Source organism: Nelumbo lutea, chromosome 7, assembly GCF_056320005.1.
Source record: "Nelumbo lutea isolate HS-2025 chromosome 7, American lotus-T2T, whole genome shotgun sequence".
Classification (NCBI taxonomy): domain Eukaryota; kingdom Viridiplantae; phylum Streptophyta; class Magnoliopsida; order Proteales; family Nelumbonaceae; genus Nelumbo; species Nelumbo lutea.
The window spans coordinates 58101113-58116905 of NC_142690.1; the positions used below are offsets into that span (position 1 = coordinate 58101113).

Consider the following 15793-nt stretch of genomic DNA (forward strand, 5'->3'; position numbering starts at 1 on the left):
TACATTTTTTTGTTTGATTTGCTCGGTTCAGTTTGGTTTTTCGGTTTTTTATGAGCACCCCTATTAACCATATCGTTTTGTGGCGAGGATGTCATTAATGGACGAGCCTTTTTTATTACAGTGTAATTATGGGTATAAGCTAAAGATGACTTTCAAGTTCCAAAACTACCTCCTTGAGCGTGTACAGAAAGGCCAATTTGCTGGCTGGGTGCCAACGGACATAAAACAATTGCATTTGCCTAGGAAGTTAGACCGACAATTCAACTCGTCCGACAGAACAGATCATATATATAGTTACCCAAGAAAATCAGATATATAAAAGAGACCAACCTAACAGGAAGTGGAATGATAAGAAGACAGACCCAATAAGCATTTTCAACTGCAATTGCAATACAGCAAAGGTATTGGTGGGGATGTATTCAGAAATGCTTTCAAATAAAAAAACCTGGTTGATTCATGCTTGCCGCCAAGCCCAAATATGCTCCATACAACAATGACCATTTGATCTGTAACTCACCAACCTTGATGGGTCAACATTTGGTCCTGGGATGTAGGACTCCCAGATACATCACTGTAGGTTCCAAAATCAGAGAGAATACAGAGACAAACCAAATGTAATCGAAACTAATGGAGTACGCAAGGATCAAATCTCAGAATCTGATGTCAACAATCACTGTATGCCCTAGCGTAAACAAAGTAAGATTCTTAAGATATTTGCTGCAATGCTGCAAAGATGCATGCAAACTCTATCAAGCTCATTGGCATGCGGACTAATTGATTGCTTCACACATCATCTTTCATGCATCACATACTAAATGTTCTACAACAGAGAAGCTTCAGTCTAAAAGGTCAAGTATTTATCCAACACACTGCAGAAAATCATGTGCATTAATAATTTACTGAGTACCTGGTATTTTTAAGTTTTGTCACCAAATCACTTGTTTAAATGCTGAGGTATGTCTTCAGCATCACATGGAACGGGTATGATGTTTGGCTGCTTGTCTTTGTCACAAACACTAATTTGAATGGTTAGGTATTTCATTAATTGACTCCCTTGATTAGGATCCAATGTTTTCTTTTGTCCCCAAACCTTAAATCAAAGTGGTAACATTATCAAAGTCCTTTCGTGCATCATAAATAAAGCTATGCCAATCATTGTTACTGATCACGACCAAAAAAGGAAAAACAAAAGAAAAGATCAATGATGGCAAATATGTGCATTCATCTTGACACTTCGTTTATTTCTATATTCATCTTTGACACTGTTAAGCTTGTGAAGGCTGCTTCAAATTTCTTTCACCATGTGGAGCTTCACCCCTTGTACAGTGTTGTGAATCTCACAGACATGCTTATGGACCTGTCTAAAGAAGATAGAGTAATGTATTGGATCCTTTCGGTTCATTTTACCCCTAAACATTATCTTTCCTTCTCTTTGCTACAGGGAAAGAATTCCATCTCATGCCCTTTTTTTTTGTGTGTGTAAAAGGTAAGGTACTTTATTAAATCAAAGAACAACACAATAGAGCCTAGGCCATTAGAGACTGCCTAGGACCACCTCAGATTACAATCTCATCCAAGACTGAGAACTAAACAACAACCGCATATTCTGATTTTTAAAATCCTCTGTTGCCGACACCCAAGACAATAATTTGCCCACAGCTTTCTGCACCATTTCCTCTGGAGTTTTAGCTTTACCCTGGAAAATTCTGTTGTTTCTTTCAGTCCAAATAGTCCAAAGAACAGCTGCCGGAATAGTGTTCCAAACCAAGTTACCTACCTTGCTGAGGCCCTCAATTTTCCAACAATACAGCAGTTCCTTCACTGAATTTGGCATTACCCAACTGACTTCCAAGGCCTTAAGGAAATGCCCCCAGATATAAGCCGAAACTGGGCAATGAATAGACAGGTGTTCAATAGATTCTGCTGAACCACCACAATCCACATGAAATATCCAGAATCTGAATGCCACGTCTCATCAGATTCACTTTGGTCAGACACTTGTCTAAAACCATTGTCCAAATCAGAAAATTTACTCTAGAGGGGCTAGTTGAGTTCCAGATTTGCCTACCCAGAAAGTTCTGACCTGAACTGACCAAATTAAGGAACATGGACTTAACAGTGAAAAAACCATCAGCTTCCCATTTCCAACTCCAAGCATCCTCCAGCCCAAATTTCTGGAACTGCAGAAACTTAAATTCACCATGATATTCCAATTGGATGATAACATGTCAATGTCTTGTTAGCAAGAAAAAATCAAATACTTGGGGAATATACAAGGACTCATCTAAATGGAGTACCTAGACAGGATCTATCTTGATCCCTTCTAAATCATATAGACAGATTTAGGGTCCTTCTCTTTCGGGCTCCTTTCCTGCACTTCTTTCTTTACGACCTTAACTCAACTATCCACTAACTCTCTGCAGCCTTTTCTTGTTAAGGGAGTTATAGTGCAAGCTATTCCTCCAAGGGTTGGAACTTTTTGTTGGAAAGTTGTCCATGAGAGAACTAATACTTGTGACCTACTCCAAAAGAAGAGACCTAAGTGGTATTTATCCACTCATAGTAGTGTCCTATGTAAAGCCAATGGTGAGATTTGCCATCAATTATTAATATCCTATACTTTTGTTGTGTGTATTTGGGATTCGTATTTTTCTTTGTTTAGGTACAGTTGGAATCCTCTGGATAACATGTCAAGTTTGTTTGCTCCACCAACTTTTGCTTGGCCAAAAAAAATGGGAAGAATTATGTAGAGATGCACAAGGGTGGTGGCATAAGCTGGACAATATAGGAAGAAAGGAATGCAAGAATTTTCTTGGAAAAGGAAAGAAGCAAAGAATCCATAATTGAAAGCATTACAATTAGAGTGGCATATTGGCTGAAATCTTTGGAAGCACCCTCACATATCTCAATAAATGATATCTTTAGAAGTGGAAGGAAGTGGTAAACTCATATTCAAAAAAGGTTGTTAGCAATCCTTATTAGACTCCACCAAAAAGAGAATTCATTAAACTCAATTTTGATGGCACCTTGGGGAAGATGGTGAGGGCCAAATAGTTGCTCTATAAACAGGCCTGCTTGGAGTGGGTGATTCCCTGAGGGCAGAAGTTACGGCTATGCTGGAAGGAGTGCAAAGGGAAAGGAACTTGAATATATGAAAGTCACTGAAGAAGACTCTGAACTGGTTGTGGGCTGGCCACAAAATTAAGAGGCAAAGATGTGGAGCTACAGCAATGAAAGAAAGAAAATCAGATGGCTAACAAAAAACAAGGAAGTGAGGAGGGAAAAATCCAGGACCTTCAGGTATTCGAGGGCAAAATCATTGCTCTATATTCTGGGACAGATGGGGGAAGAAGATTCATTGAGAGAAGAAGTGATGGTAGTAATGGAAGGCATACAAAGGGCGAGGACAATAAGCATCAGCAAGCTCTTTGTTGAGGGAGATTCAAAATTGGTGATCAACTGGTTATAAGACGAGGGGATGAAAAAATGGATGCATAATAATGAAAGGAAGAGATTCAGGTGGTTAACTAGAGACATGGAAGTAAGGCTACGGCGGGTTAAGTGGAGTGCTAATTCTGTAGCTGATGCCTTAGCGAAGCACGGGGTGATGAGAGGTTCTTTGTTTTGGGAATAACTGCAAGGGAGATGGGACATTTTGGGGAGAGATAAGAGGTTTTATCTCTAACAGACTTTGATCTGTACCTTTATCTGTTGTGCTTACTAATATTTGCTCTTATTAATAAAATTTCAAGGTTATTAATAAAAAAAAAAGTCATAGAAGTGAGACTACAATGGATCAAAAGAATTGTTATTTCATTGGCAGATACTTTAGCCAAACAAGGGGTGGGGAGAGAAAATATTTTGGGCACAGTTGTAATAATGAGAAAGAAAGAGATGTTGGGGAGAGATAAAAGAGTTTATCTCTCATTGACTGCTTTATAACTTTGCAATCAAGATTATCATCTCTATTTTAATAAAATTAACAGTTATTGATCAAAAAATGTCCAGAAAATGAGTGTGGTAGAAATGTGTATAGAAGAATATCAACAGCACCCATAAAAAGTGATTTGTTACAAGTTGAAGGGGCTAGAAAAGCAAGGGGTAGAGCAAAAAGGATATGGGTAGTAGTAAGAAATGATTTAAACGCCAATAATTTAATAATGGATATGGAATTAAACAGAACGTATTGGTGAAAATGACACATAATATAAATTATTTTATATTAAGTATAATGTATTTAATGGCATAGGCCCAAAGCCCAGCCTGGCCCATTATCACCCCTACTCCAAATTAAGTTTTCTTGTGCACATGGAATTGAATGTTTTAAATGGCATATAAGGCTTTGCCTCAAGGAAAGCACCCTGAAGCTCAACCATTCCTAAGTTAAAAGACACTTCTGGTGATTATTTTGGACCAATAAGCCTTTGATATATAAACCATCCACACTACTTATAAATCAAATTATTAACAATATTAGGGATCTAGCTTCAAAGGTTTTCACAAGAATAAAAGGAGGTTTGTTTGGCCTTGGACCCAACAAGAAAGTAAGGAAAAACAAAAGTGCAGCCAGAAGAAACCAGGAAGATTGTAATAAAAAAACTAGTAAGTAGTTTGTAATCCCACTGTGGGTCTGGTTTGTAGCTATGGGTCTTGTGGGGGTTCTGTTTTGTTTTGGGTGCTGTATGGTTTTTTTGCTTTCAGGTTTCTTTTTCTGTTTCATGTCAGTGCTTTTTGCTTGTTTTGGGGCTTGGTTGTCAAGGTTATTGGATTTTGGGGGGTTTGGCATACAAAGGTGTTAAGCTTTAGTCAGTTGTCCTTTCGGTGTTTTCATTTCATTTGGGCAATTGCTAATTACCTTTCCTCGTATCCTGTTTTTTCCCGTTTTAATAATTTTTTTTATTTATCTTAAAAAAAAAGAGTTAGAAAGTCCATTCTTTTATAAGCATGATTTCCTAACTAGATTTGACATAATGCAAAACTGTACAATGAAAAATTGAAGCATCCTTTTATTAAGTCATGACTTAGTTAATACTTATGACTTTTTTGGACAAAGTGAATCCTTGGTACAACATAAAATAGTTGTGCCCCAGTCCTGTAGCCAATCTCATTTTTTCAAAAAATAAAATTTACTGTCTAATGCTAAATTAGATTCACTGAACCTGACAGTTATTTTCTATGACATTTAAGATTGTTAAGATGTGCCGAATAGGGGTAGTTTAGTCTTCTTCTGTTTATTAAGTAACTTGCTTATGTGGCAGTGTTATTAAAGTTACTCTGCCCCACACTTAAGTAAGGGCATTACTGTCTTTGTAAACATTATTAGAATCTAATATAGATTAAGGGGGTCGACTGGATGGGTTAACCATTAGATTGTCGACAGACCCTTCTTCTTCTTCTTCTTCTTCTTCTTCTTCTCCTCTTCCTGTTCGGACTACTGTAGCAACAGTCGAAACATGGTATCAGAGCCATGCTCCTGACCTAAGTCAGTTGGTAAAGCACCTCAGCATTGTTCGTGACTCTTCACCTTTGTTTCTGGTCAGTCGATGGAGAGAACTGGTTCGCCCTAGGTCAGAAACATTACAGCTTGTCTCTCTACTACGCATAACCTTCTTCAACAAGGAAAGTGACTTCAGCAGTGAATGGTTGATTGATATTCTCAAAGGAAGGTCGGTTCTCTCTTCTTCTAGTGTTACTTATATTTCTGGGTAGAAACCCTACAAGAAGCTGTTGTACTGAGTAGAACCTAGAGAACTAGGTTCATTGTTGCCCTAGGAAGGGCTGTGTGTGCAGTAGCCGAATGGTGTAGGGCTACTGTAAGTTGTTGAATGGTGTTAGGGCTGATGTAAGTAGCCGAGTGGTGTAAGGTAGAATGTAGTGACCTTGCCGAACTCCTTGTGGTTGTGTAATGCCCTCTTAAGTGTGTTAAACAAGTCTGAACTGGGTGCAGCAGATTTGGCTGTGTTGTGGTGCTTGAGTGGTTGTAAGAGGGCCTCTACTGTGATTAGTGAATGGTAAATTGATGCTTATGTGGGACGTAAGTGTGTGAAGTCAGCAGTAGTGTGAATAAGAACAAGTGTGTGAAATCAGCAGTGGTGTTTAGAGGCTGCAATAGGTACTGAAATATCAAACTGTGAACAACATCAATCAGCTTGTAGCTGAGAAGTAAAGTTAGAGACAACTGTGAAAGAGTACAATGGCAGCAATAGGAGATGGCTACAACAATCAGAAACCTAGTGTAGTAATTTCCTCCGACTACCTAGGAGTACAAATGACCTCAATTAAGCTAAATGGGGAGAACTATGTTCCATGGGCTAAATCAGTTGAAATTTTCCTCAAGGCAAAGAAGAAAGTAAAGCATGTTAGAGATGAGAAGCCACCGGTTGACTCTCCAGGGTTTGATGATTGGGAACAAGAAGATGCTCAAATCATGACTTGGCTGTGGAATAGTATGGAACCCAAAATCAGTGCCAACTTCATGTTCCTTGATACGGCTAAGGATATATGGGAGCATGCTAAGAAGCTATATTCTGGACAAGAGAACACAACAAGAGTATATTAGCTGTATCAGGAGTACTTTGATTTACAACAAGGAAGCAAAACACTAGAAGAGTACTATGCCTGCATGAAGAATATAAGGAATGAACTCAATGTCTATCATCCCCTTACTCCAGATATTCAAGTTCAGCAACAGCAAAGGGAGCAGCTAGATGTTACAAGATTTTTAGTGGGGCTGAAGTCGGAATACGAACCAGTTCAAATATTGGGGGGCTCTACTCTTCCTACACTTGAGGAAGTATTCTCAAGACTTCATAGAATCTCTTTGGGCCAGACAGAGAACCCCACACAGTATGATAGATCAGCACTTGTGACAGCTAGACGTGGTGGACATAGTACAAGAGGGGGAGGTCATTCCAGAGGGGGCCGTGGCAATTCCATGATTGGTCGGGGTGGTCGTGACTCAGGGGGAGGCCATGGCAGAGGAAAAAATAACTCTACAAGGAAGTGTACTCATTGTGGTAGGGATGGACAAACAGTGAATTTCTGTTATGACCTACATGGCCCTCCCTCTAAATGGGCTAATCATGCTGTAGCAGGCGAGGTTGCTATTAGTGACAGTAAACTGGCAGACCTAACACCTCCCACATCTACATCTACTTCTGGGAGGGAGATGGTGAGTGTTCCGCGTGATGAGTATGAACGGTTCCTTCAAGCTACTTCACAGCATACCACATATGCCCAATCAGGTACTCACTGCATGTTTTCTCATTAATCAGATGCCCTCTTTTTTTCTTCATGGTCGGTCCCCCTTCTCCATCTTGTTTCCCACTTTATCTCCGTTTCCATTAACTCCTCGTGTCTTTGGTTGTGTGTGCTTTGTTCATAATCTGAGTCCTGGAATAGACAAGCTAGATGCACGCTCAATTAAATATGTCTTCCTTGGCTACTCTCAGACTCAAAAAGGGTACAAGTGTTATAATCTCATTGCCCGAAAATGCTATGTCTGCCCTAATGTCACCTTTTTTTAGTCTGTCCCCTTCTTCTCCAGTCATGAAGCACCCTTGTCCTCACCCTTACCTCCTCTTCCTCTCCCTGTCAGCGATTCAGTTCCAGAGGCTGTTGTTGGAGTAGACTCGTCTCCTCATCCAATGCAAGTCACCACTGAATGACCACCGATCCAACAAGTGTATACACGTCGAACGACACCGGCCCCTCCTGCTTCTACCTCATCTGCAGATCCTCTCATGGCTCCTATTGCTGAACCTTCAGATCTTGACCTACCCATTGCCTTACGGAAAGGTAAACGTAGTTCTACACTCCATCCCATTTCCAATTTTGTTTCATTATCTCGTCTTTCTGCCTCACATCGCCAGTTTGTTTCACTTTTGTCTTCCATTTCCCTACCTAACAATGTTCAAGAAGCTCTTAGTTCACCTGGATGGCGGCGGGCAATGGAGGAGGAACTTTCTGCTCTTCAACATACTCAAACGTGGGAACTTACTACTCTCACACCTGGGAAGTATGTTGTGGGCTGTAAATGGGTGTATACTATGAAATACTTGCCAGATGGTAGTGTGGAGCGTCTGAAGGCCAGACTTGTTGCTAAAGATTACTCACAGGTGTATGGTGTGGACTACATGGAGACATTCTCTCCGGTGGCTAAAATTGGTTCCGTTCGTGTCCTAATTTCCTTGGCAGTTATGTATGATTGGCCTCTCCTTCAACTTGACATAAAGAATGCCTTCCTCCATAGTGATCTAGTGGAGGAGGTATATATGGAGCAACCACCTGGGTATGTTGCTCAGGGGGAGGGTGGTAAGGTGTGCAGGCTGAAGAAAGCAATTTATGAGTTGAAGCAATCTCCACGTGCTTGGTTTGGGAAGTTCAGTGAAGTGGTGAAGAGTTTTGGAATGAAGCAATGCCAGGTTGATCACTCAGTGTTCAGTTATGACTCAGAAGCTAGGAAGATTTTATTAGTGGTCTATGTGGATGAAATTGTCATCATTGGTAGTGATAAATTGGGGATTGGCAAACTAAAGGTATTTCTGCAAAATCATTTTCAAACAAAGGACCTTGGAACATTAAAGTATTTCTTGGGAATAGAGGTTGCCAGGTCAAAACAAGGTGTGAATCTGTGCCAAAGGAAATATGTCATTGATCTATTGGAAGAAACAGGACTGTTAGGTGAAAAACCGGCTGAGACCCCTATGGAACCAAATGTTAAGTTGAGCAGTGATACAGGAGAAGTATTTGAAGATCCTGGAAGGTATAGACGACTAGTGGGAAAGCTGAACTATCTGACTATCACGAGACCCGACATCTCCTTTGCAGTCAGTGTGGTGAGCCAATTCATGCAGAACCCTCGTATACCTCACTGGGATGCAGTCCTTAGAATTGTGAGGTATTTGAAAGGAGCTCCAGGCCGTGGGGTATTGTATAAACCAGGAGAAAAACTTGAAGTAGTTGGGTATACAGATGCAGACTGGGCAGGCTCAGTGAGTGACAGAAGATCTACTACAGGCTATTGCACATTTCTGAGAGGAAATCTTGTGACATGGAAGAGTAAAAAGCAGACGGTTGTAGCCAGAAGCAGTGCTGAAGCCGAATATAGGGCCATGGCTCACACTACCTGTGAATTAGTGTGGCTGAGGAATCTCCTACAAGAAATTGGGTTTCACATGGATAAACCTATGAAATTGTACTGTGACAACCAAGCTACACTACATATCTCATCCAATCCTATCTTTCATGAGAGAACAAAGAACATAGAGGTTGATTGCCACTTTGTGAGAGAGAAGGTTCTTTCCAGAGAGATAAATACAGAACATGTGGGCTCCAATGACCAGTGGACAGATTTGTTTACAAAATCTCTAAGCTTAGGGAAAGTGAACTATCTATGTAACAAGCTGGGATTATATGACATATATTCTCCAGCTTGAGGGGGAGTGTTAAGATGTGCCGAATAGGGGTAGTTTAGTCTTCTTCTGTTTATTAAGTAACTTACTTATGTGACAGTGTTATTAGAGTTACTCTGCCCCACACTTAAGTAAGGGCATTACTGTCTTTGTAAACATTATTAGAATCTAATATAGATTAAGGGGGTCGACTGGATGGGTTAACCATCAGATTTTCGACAGACCCTTCTTCTTCTTCTTCTTCTTCTTCTTCTTCTTCTTCTTCTTCTTCTTCTTCTTCTCCTCTTCCTGTTCGGACTACTGTAGCAACAGTCGAAACAAAGATATTCTCATTAAAGGTTACAACCAATTGATTTCTCCTCCAATAAGAGATAGGATTAGAAGCTAGGTCAATTCGATTTCACCATGGCAAATATATAAGATATAGAGGGCTTTCAACCATTAAAACTAACAATTTATCTATAGCAGGGAAAACTTGTCAATCATTTTCATTCCTTCCTTTTTTTTCTCTTTTTGCCTAATCTGCTTCAGAAGTTGTTACAGTAATTAAATGAAAAACAAACATAAAGCACAAATAATTCCTATCGATCTACCAGTTTCAATGTCACATATTTCGTGCACATTAGAAGCCATTGCACAAATGTAAGAACACAAGTTCAAGTCTGAAAGTGGCCATGTTGTTCATAAAAAATCACCAAAGGTTAGGTCTATATCCAATTTGCCCCTTCGAAGCTCCTAGATAGCTGGGGTATCATTGGGTAATGGCCCTTACAGATACATTTTACATAAGTAAACATAAAGGTCTGAAAAAATGGTAGGATCCATCTAATGGACGCCATAAAGGTTGCGGAATGGGTGGGCGAATTTCAAAAATTTCCTACATTCTCTCAATTGGGAATCATATTCCCTAAGTTTAGAATACAATATTCAAGGATCCTACTTGAACCATAATCAAACCAGATCTGTACCAAAAGATAAATGGGAGGAATATACCTGATCCGGAGAAGCAGTATCTCCCAAAGTTGGTGTTCACGCCCAAAGAATGCTCCAAGATCCGTTCCTGCTGAAGATGACACAGCTGTGGATGGAACAGAACCAGCAGGGTGCGTCCTACACACTGGATCCTTCACAAGAATCCTCTGGAAGTACTAAACACTGAATCCTTTTCAGTCTTTCTTGCAAGACTGATGTCAAGAACAGATTTCTTGACTTTCTTTTCTGCAAAGATCTAATCTTGCAATGGCAGATGGCGACGGCATGAGGAGATCTCCAAATCGAAAAAGGCTGAACTGCTTTTTCTGTCTTTCTGGAGAGTATGAATCAGATCAGATCTGAATTCGCAGGAGGTATCCTATACCTCTTCAAGGTGGTTCGAAATTTCCTCCTTTCTTCTTGATTAAGAAACCTCCTTTTTAGGAGTTATCCCAATCTAAATCAGTATTTGGATAGGGGATAATCTTAATCCTTTTGCAGATAGAGTTAGCCTACTCCTGATCTTATCAGGAGGTTACCAGATTCAAATCTAATTTGAATTTGGTCTCTAAGAGTGGATAAGGCTAAAGGCCCAATCCTTTTACTAACTTTAATCTCAAATTCGCCCCATGGATGGGTGATCATATCAGCCCACCTCGAAATGGGCTTTTGGCCCATTAAGTGTTCAGTGTCTAATTACTTTCCAATCTGCTGCCCAGTTGGGCTTCTTTGTATGGTGTGGGACCCAAGCATTGATCTACACACCAGGCACATGGGTTCGGCCCAGCCTTTAATACAAGGCCCAGCCGAATTCACTGAAAAACTCAATGAACCCCTTGACTCCATCATATGGACCCTATGGGCCCAACACTTACATTAAGTGGTCCCTGGGCCAAGCCATCTTATAAAAACCCAGGGACTGTGGGCAGGTGCAAGATTAGCCCATCAGGTATTATCCTCAGTGGTCTTACACTTAACCTCTCAGCCCTTAATGATCAAGCACTGCCCGACAAGAAAGGACCTCTCCCTCGGCTGCAAGGTACAGTGTCGCACTCTCCTCTCACATGGATCCCGGGAATTAAAACCATTTGCAAACAATTCGAAACCGTACATATATATATATAAATATATTAATTTTGCAAAACAAAATTCCAACGATTGAAATCAACTGTCGGCAGTTTGGTTTCCATCAGAGAGAGTGCATTCCCGATCATTACCCTTTGTCCGACAAAGTGGTTGATTCTGTCACTATGATCACCCACTCAGATGAATTCTCAATCTACCCCAACATACCCAGGTTTTGATCCCCGCTAAGGATCTCACTGATTGGCATATCAAAGGCAGCCTGATCCAACACCTAGTGAAATGTCATAATCGAGTCTAGGGGTCAGGTGTAACTTTCCAGTTTTGCCCATCTATCTCCAAGGTCCAGAGCAATACTGGAAATCTGGTCCGGTTCAAGGATTCAAGTAATCCCATATTGCATGTGTCTCGGGTCTTACCCTGATGGCTGAGACAGGCCATCCCAACACTTGGTGGCACACCAGTATCAGCCTTGGCAGGATAAATCTCCCCAGACTTATCCAACGGCTGTGAACATTTAAAACTAGCATGAGTCTCTATAAATGTCCAGTTTTAGGGTTTTACACAGAATTAAACCAAACAACATGAACCAAACATGCACTTTATTTATTTCCACTAAATAACAAAAGTACATCAAATCAGATTGAAGCTAAGGGCAAACAAAACTGTCTAACAAGGTCAACGTTATTATTGATCATAACGTCATAACAAACGTTTGTAATGACTTGAAACAAAAATTTGCAGAAATATATTTGCATTGAAAAAATGAGATTAAACTTACAACAATGCTTGGCAACAATCATAATAGTTGAAGGTTACGGCAACAATCATAATAGTTGAAGGTTAAACACATGCTTGGTAATATGGAGATGCCCCAAGCAGGGGCTCCAGACTAGCTAATTGATGCCGCAGAAATTTGTAAACTGATTCAGTAGACAAGGCAGCTATTCGAACAACCATACCTATCCCCTGCATGAAAAAGAACCAATAACCCAACATATAATTCAGATATCTTCTGTTTCATAATTGGACTATGATCCATATTATTGTCATGGTTAGCTGCAATTATTAAACAAATAAAAACCAAAATAGGTGGAAATCCTATGGTATTATTAAATATTAATATTACTTCAAACTTTGTAAAAGTTTGGGGGATTTTGTCATACCTCTTAGCAACTCTTTTAACTAAAAATAGAACACTGGTCAGGAAATCAAATAGTCTTTAATAATCTCAATGAATCACTCATGTATTGTATGAAATATATAAAAAATGAACTGACAAGAATAAGTCATTTTGATTTTTGAGTCAAATTGACAAGTTTAAGCATATTATCTTATGGAGATTAGTGTAAGGGCACGTGCTATGCACATGTAAAAGTAAAGGATAAAGATTTTTTTTTTTGATAACATGGAGAAAATTCATTAAAAACAAGCTGCACACAAAGGTACAGCCAAAGAAGCATACAAAGCTGGGCCTCCCAAGAGGCCATCCACATCTGACAACAGAGAAAAAGAAAAAACAACAAAGAAGAAACAGCACTGATTACAAATTACACATTAGTAGCCAGTCCTGGGCATCCCCAATCTAAGCAAGATTCCCCAACCCCAGCCTTAGCCAGAGAATTGGCCAAAATATTGGCATTCCTAGGTACCCACTTGAATGAAGCATTCAAGTCAGCATCTAGAGCTTGAGCCATTCTGACTAAAGATCTGAACTTCCAAAGAGTTTGATTTTGCTTTGTCATCCAAGCTATAACCATTTGACAGTCACCTTCAACTTCTGCATACCTTAGATCCTGTCTAACCAACAACTTTAATCCCTGCACCAAGGCCAAAAGTTCAGCTCTAGAGGAATTTCCTTGTCCCACAGGCCTGAGAAACTTAAAATGATACTGCCCTCAGGGTTTCTAACAACTCCTCCCACCCCCAAGGGCCCTGGGTTTCCAAGGCTGCAACCGTCAAAATTGAGTCTGAGCACCTCTACATTAGGAGGGGACCAAACAACCATCCTTTGTTGCCGAGTATTCTGAAACTCTGTCACACCTGCCATTCCCTAAGCAGATAATTGATAGAAACCCCTTTAAAAGGCCCACACATCACATCCCAGTGGGCTACCCTTTGGTAAGTTCGAACACTTCCTCTACAGGTTTACAATTTTCTTCAAAAATCCTTGCATTTCTTTCACACCATAAACCCCATAGCACCGCCCCACGAATGCATTGCCAAACAACCTTTTGTCTTTGAGTGGAGCCACCAAAAAAATTTTTACTTGAAAAGATCTACTACTGCATCTGGTGCCACCCGAGTTTTTCCAAACAGCAAAAAGAATAGCTGACATAGTCTAGAAGCATAGGGACAACGTAACAGTAGATAGTTTGTATTTTTCCTGCTCTTCCAGCAAAGAACACACACATGAGGAGAGAGAGTCCAGTGTTTCCATTTCCTTTGGAGTCTCTCATGGGTGTTGATGACTTGGTTAACAGCCTCCCAACAAAAAAAAAATTTACTTTAGGGGAATCGGGCAGCCCTATACCTCTTTAACCGGGAAAGATTGAGCTTCTGAAATGGGAAGTAAGGAATGAAAAAAGGAGCCACACGGGAAACAACCATTTGTATTAGGGGTCCAAATTCTCTCATCATTCCCTGACGAAGACAAAACACAGGTTTCAAGAAGGGTTACAAGAGAGACCAACTCATTTGTTTCAAAATCCCTTAATGGCCTTCTTAGACCCAAATCTCATGCTGAACCATTCTCTCCAAAGGAAAGCAAATCCACAATTTTTTTATGAGTAAAGAGATAAGATTCATAAATAGAGAATTAATGCAATTACAAGCTTCCCATGGAGAGGCACAAGCTGCGTCCTCTCCTAATAGCAGGAAGAAAGACAAAAGAAAACAGATAACAGAAAACAGAAACCACAAAACAGGGAACAGATTCAATCTACAATTGGGCCCAATATAAGCTTTCCCTATTTACCCCTTGCTTTGCAAGACCATCAGCCATAGAGTTTGCAGATCTCCCCACCCATTGTATTCTCACTGTCAAGCTCCTTGTCAGGCAGTTGAATTTTTTAATTTCATTCTTAAAACACCACACCATAGAGTCCGGGTTTTGTAGCCATCCCACTACCACCTTGGAGTCCCCTTCTATTATCAGATGTTCCACACCTATCCACACAGCTAGCTGTACTCCTTGGATAGCAGCTGCAAGTTCCGCCCTAGTGGAGTTTCCAGCTCCTATGGGCCCCGAGTAGATAAGAACCACATTCCCAGCCTCATTCCTCAGTACCCCTCCCACCCCTGACAGACCTGGATTACCAAGGCTACTTCCATCGAAGTTCAGCTTCAAAAAATTTTCAGGAGGGGGTTCCCAAGTCAAACTCACTTTAGTCTTTCTAGATGAACAATTAGCCACTGCTAACCAATTCCTCCAAATATCACTAAATGAGAAATGATGGAATAAGTCCAGTGATTTTAGCCATAAGATCACCCTATTTAGAATGCAGTCCTTCATCTCTTCTAAGTCTCTCTCCTTCTCTTGGAATGTTCTGGTATTCCTTTCTTCCCACACGTACCAGAGCAGCGCTGCTCTTGCACACCTCCACATAATTCTTCCTCTTCTGTGCTGCCAAGGGAGGAATGCAGTCCTTCATCTCTTCTAAGTTTCTCTCCTTCTCTTGGAATGTTCTAGTATTCCTTTCTTCCCACACGGACCAAAGCAGCGCTGCTCTTGCACACCTCCACATAATTCTTCCTCTACTGTGCTACCAAGGGAGGAAAGTAGGACCAAAAATCAAACTTGCATCAACCTGCACCCAAACAATGAGAAGAGCCACTCCCATAACTCTGCAGTAAATGAGCAAGAAATTAGTAGATGGTTACAGTCCTCACCATGTGACTTGCAAAGGATACACCAAGAAGATGAAAGACAAAGATAAGGTCTTCTCTTTTGTAGAATGTCTAAGGTGTTTATTTTCCCATAATGCACTTCCCAACAAAAAGCCAAAACCTTAGGGGGAACAGGCCTACACCAGATTTCCTTAAAAGGGAAAAGCCGAGTGGGGTTAGATTGAGTAATGAATTTAAAGAAAGAAGCGCAAGAGAAGGATCCATTTGGCTTGGGTGTCCAGATCCGTTTGCCGGGTTCAGAAGGGTCCAAACACACTGTATCAAGTAGGCTTAGCAGATTTGTTAGGGACACAATTTCCTCTTCCCTTAGACCTCTACGAAACCCAAAGTCTCAATTCGGTGTTAATGGATTATTCATAAAGGAGCAAAACTTTGAGACAGATTCCTTTTTGTACCTTGAAACAAGGAACAAAGAA

The 15793-nt window shown here is 40.4% G+C and overlaps 1 protein-coding gene across 13 annotated transcripts in view; it reads right to left on the minus strand.

Annotated features, from left to right (window-relative positions):
* Positions 1–346: 346 nt before the first annotated feature.
* The window catches only part of URED (urease accessory protein D), a 28950-nt gene continuing 13503 nt past the window's right edge, over positions 347–15793 (minus strand). For 3 of the 13 annotated variants that reach the window (XR_016101833.1, XR_016101842.1, XR_016101838.1), the window contains 2 exons: positions 12250–12437; positions 347–571 (listed from right to left, as the gene is read on the minus strand). Coding sequence is in view for 3 of the 13 variants with exons in the window: in XM_088953310.1 (XP_088809436.1) it covers positions 12312–12437 (126 nt within the window). In the remaining 10 variants the exon portion in view is untranslated. Of the gene's footprint in view, positions 726–12134; positions 12438–15137; positions 15315–15793 lie in introns of those variants that run through there. The other 10 variants (XR_016101832.1, XR_016101841.1, XR_016101837.1 and 7 more) reach the window with 5 other exon arrangements.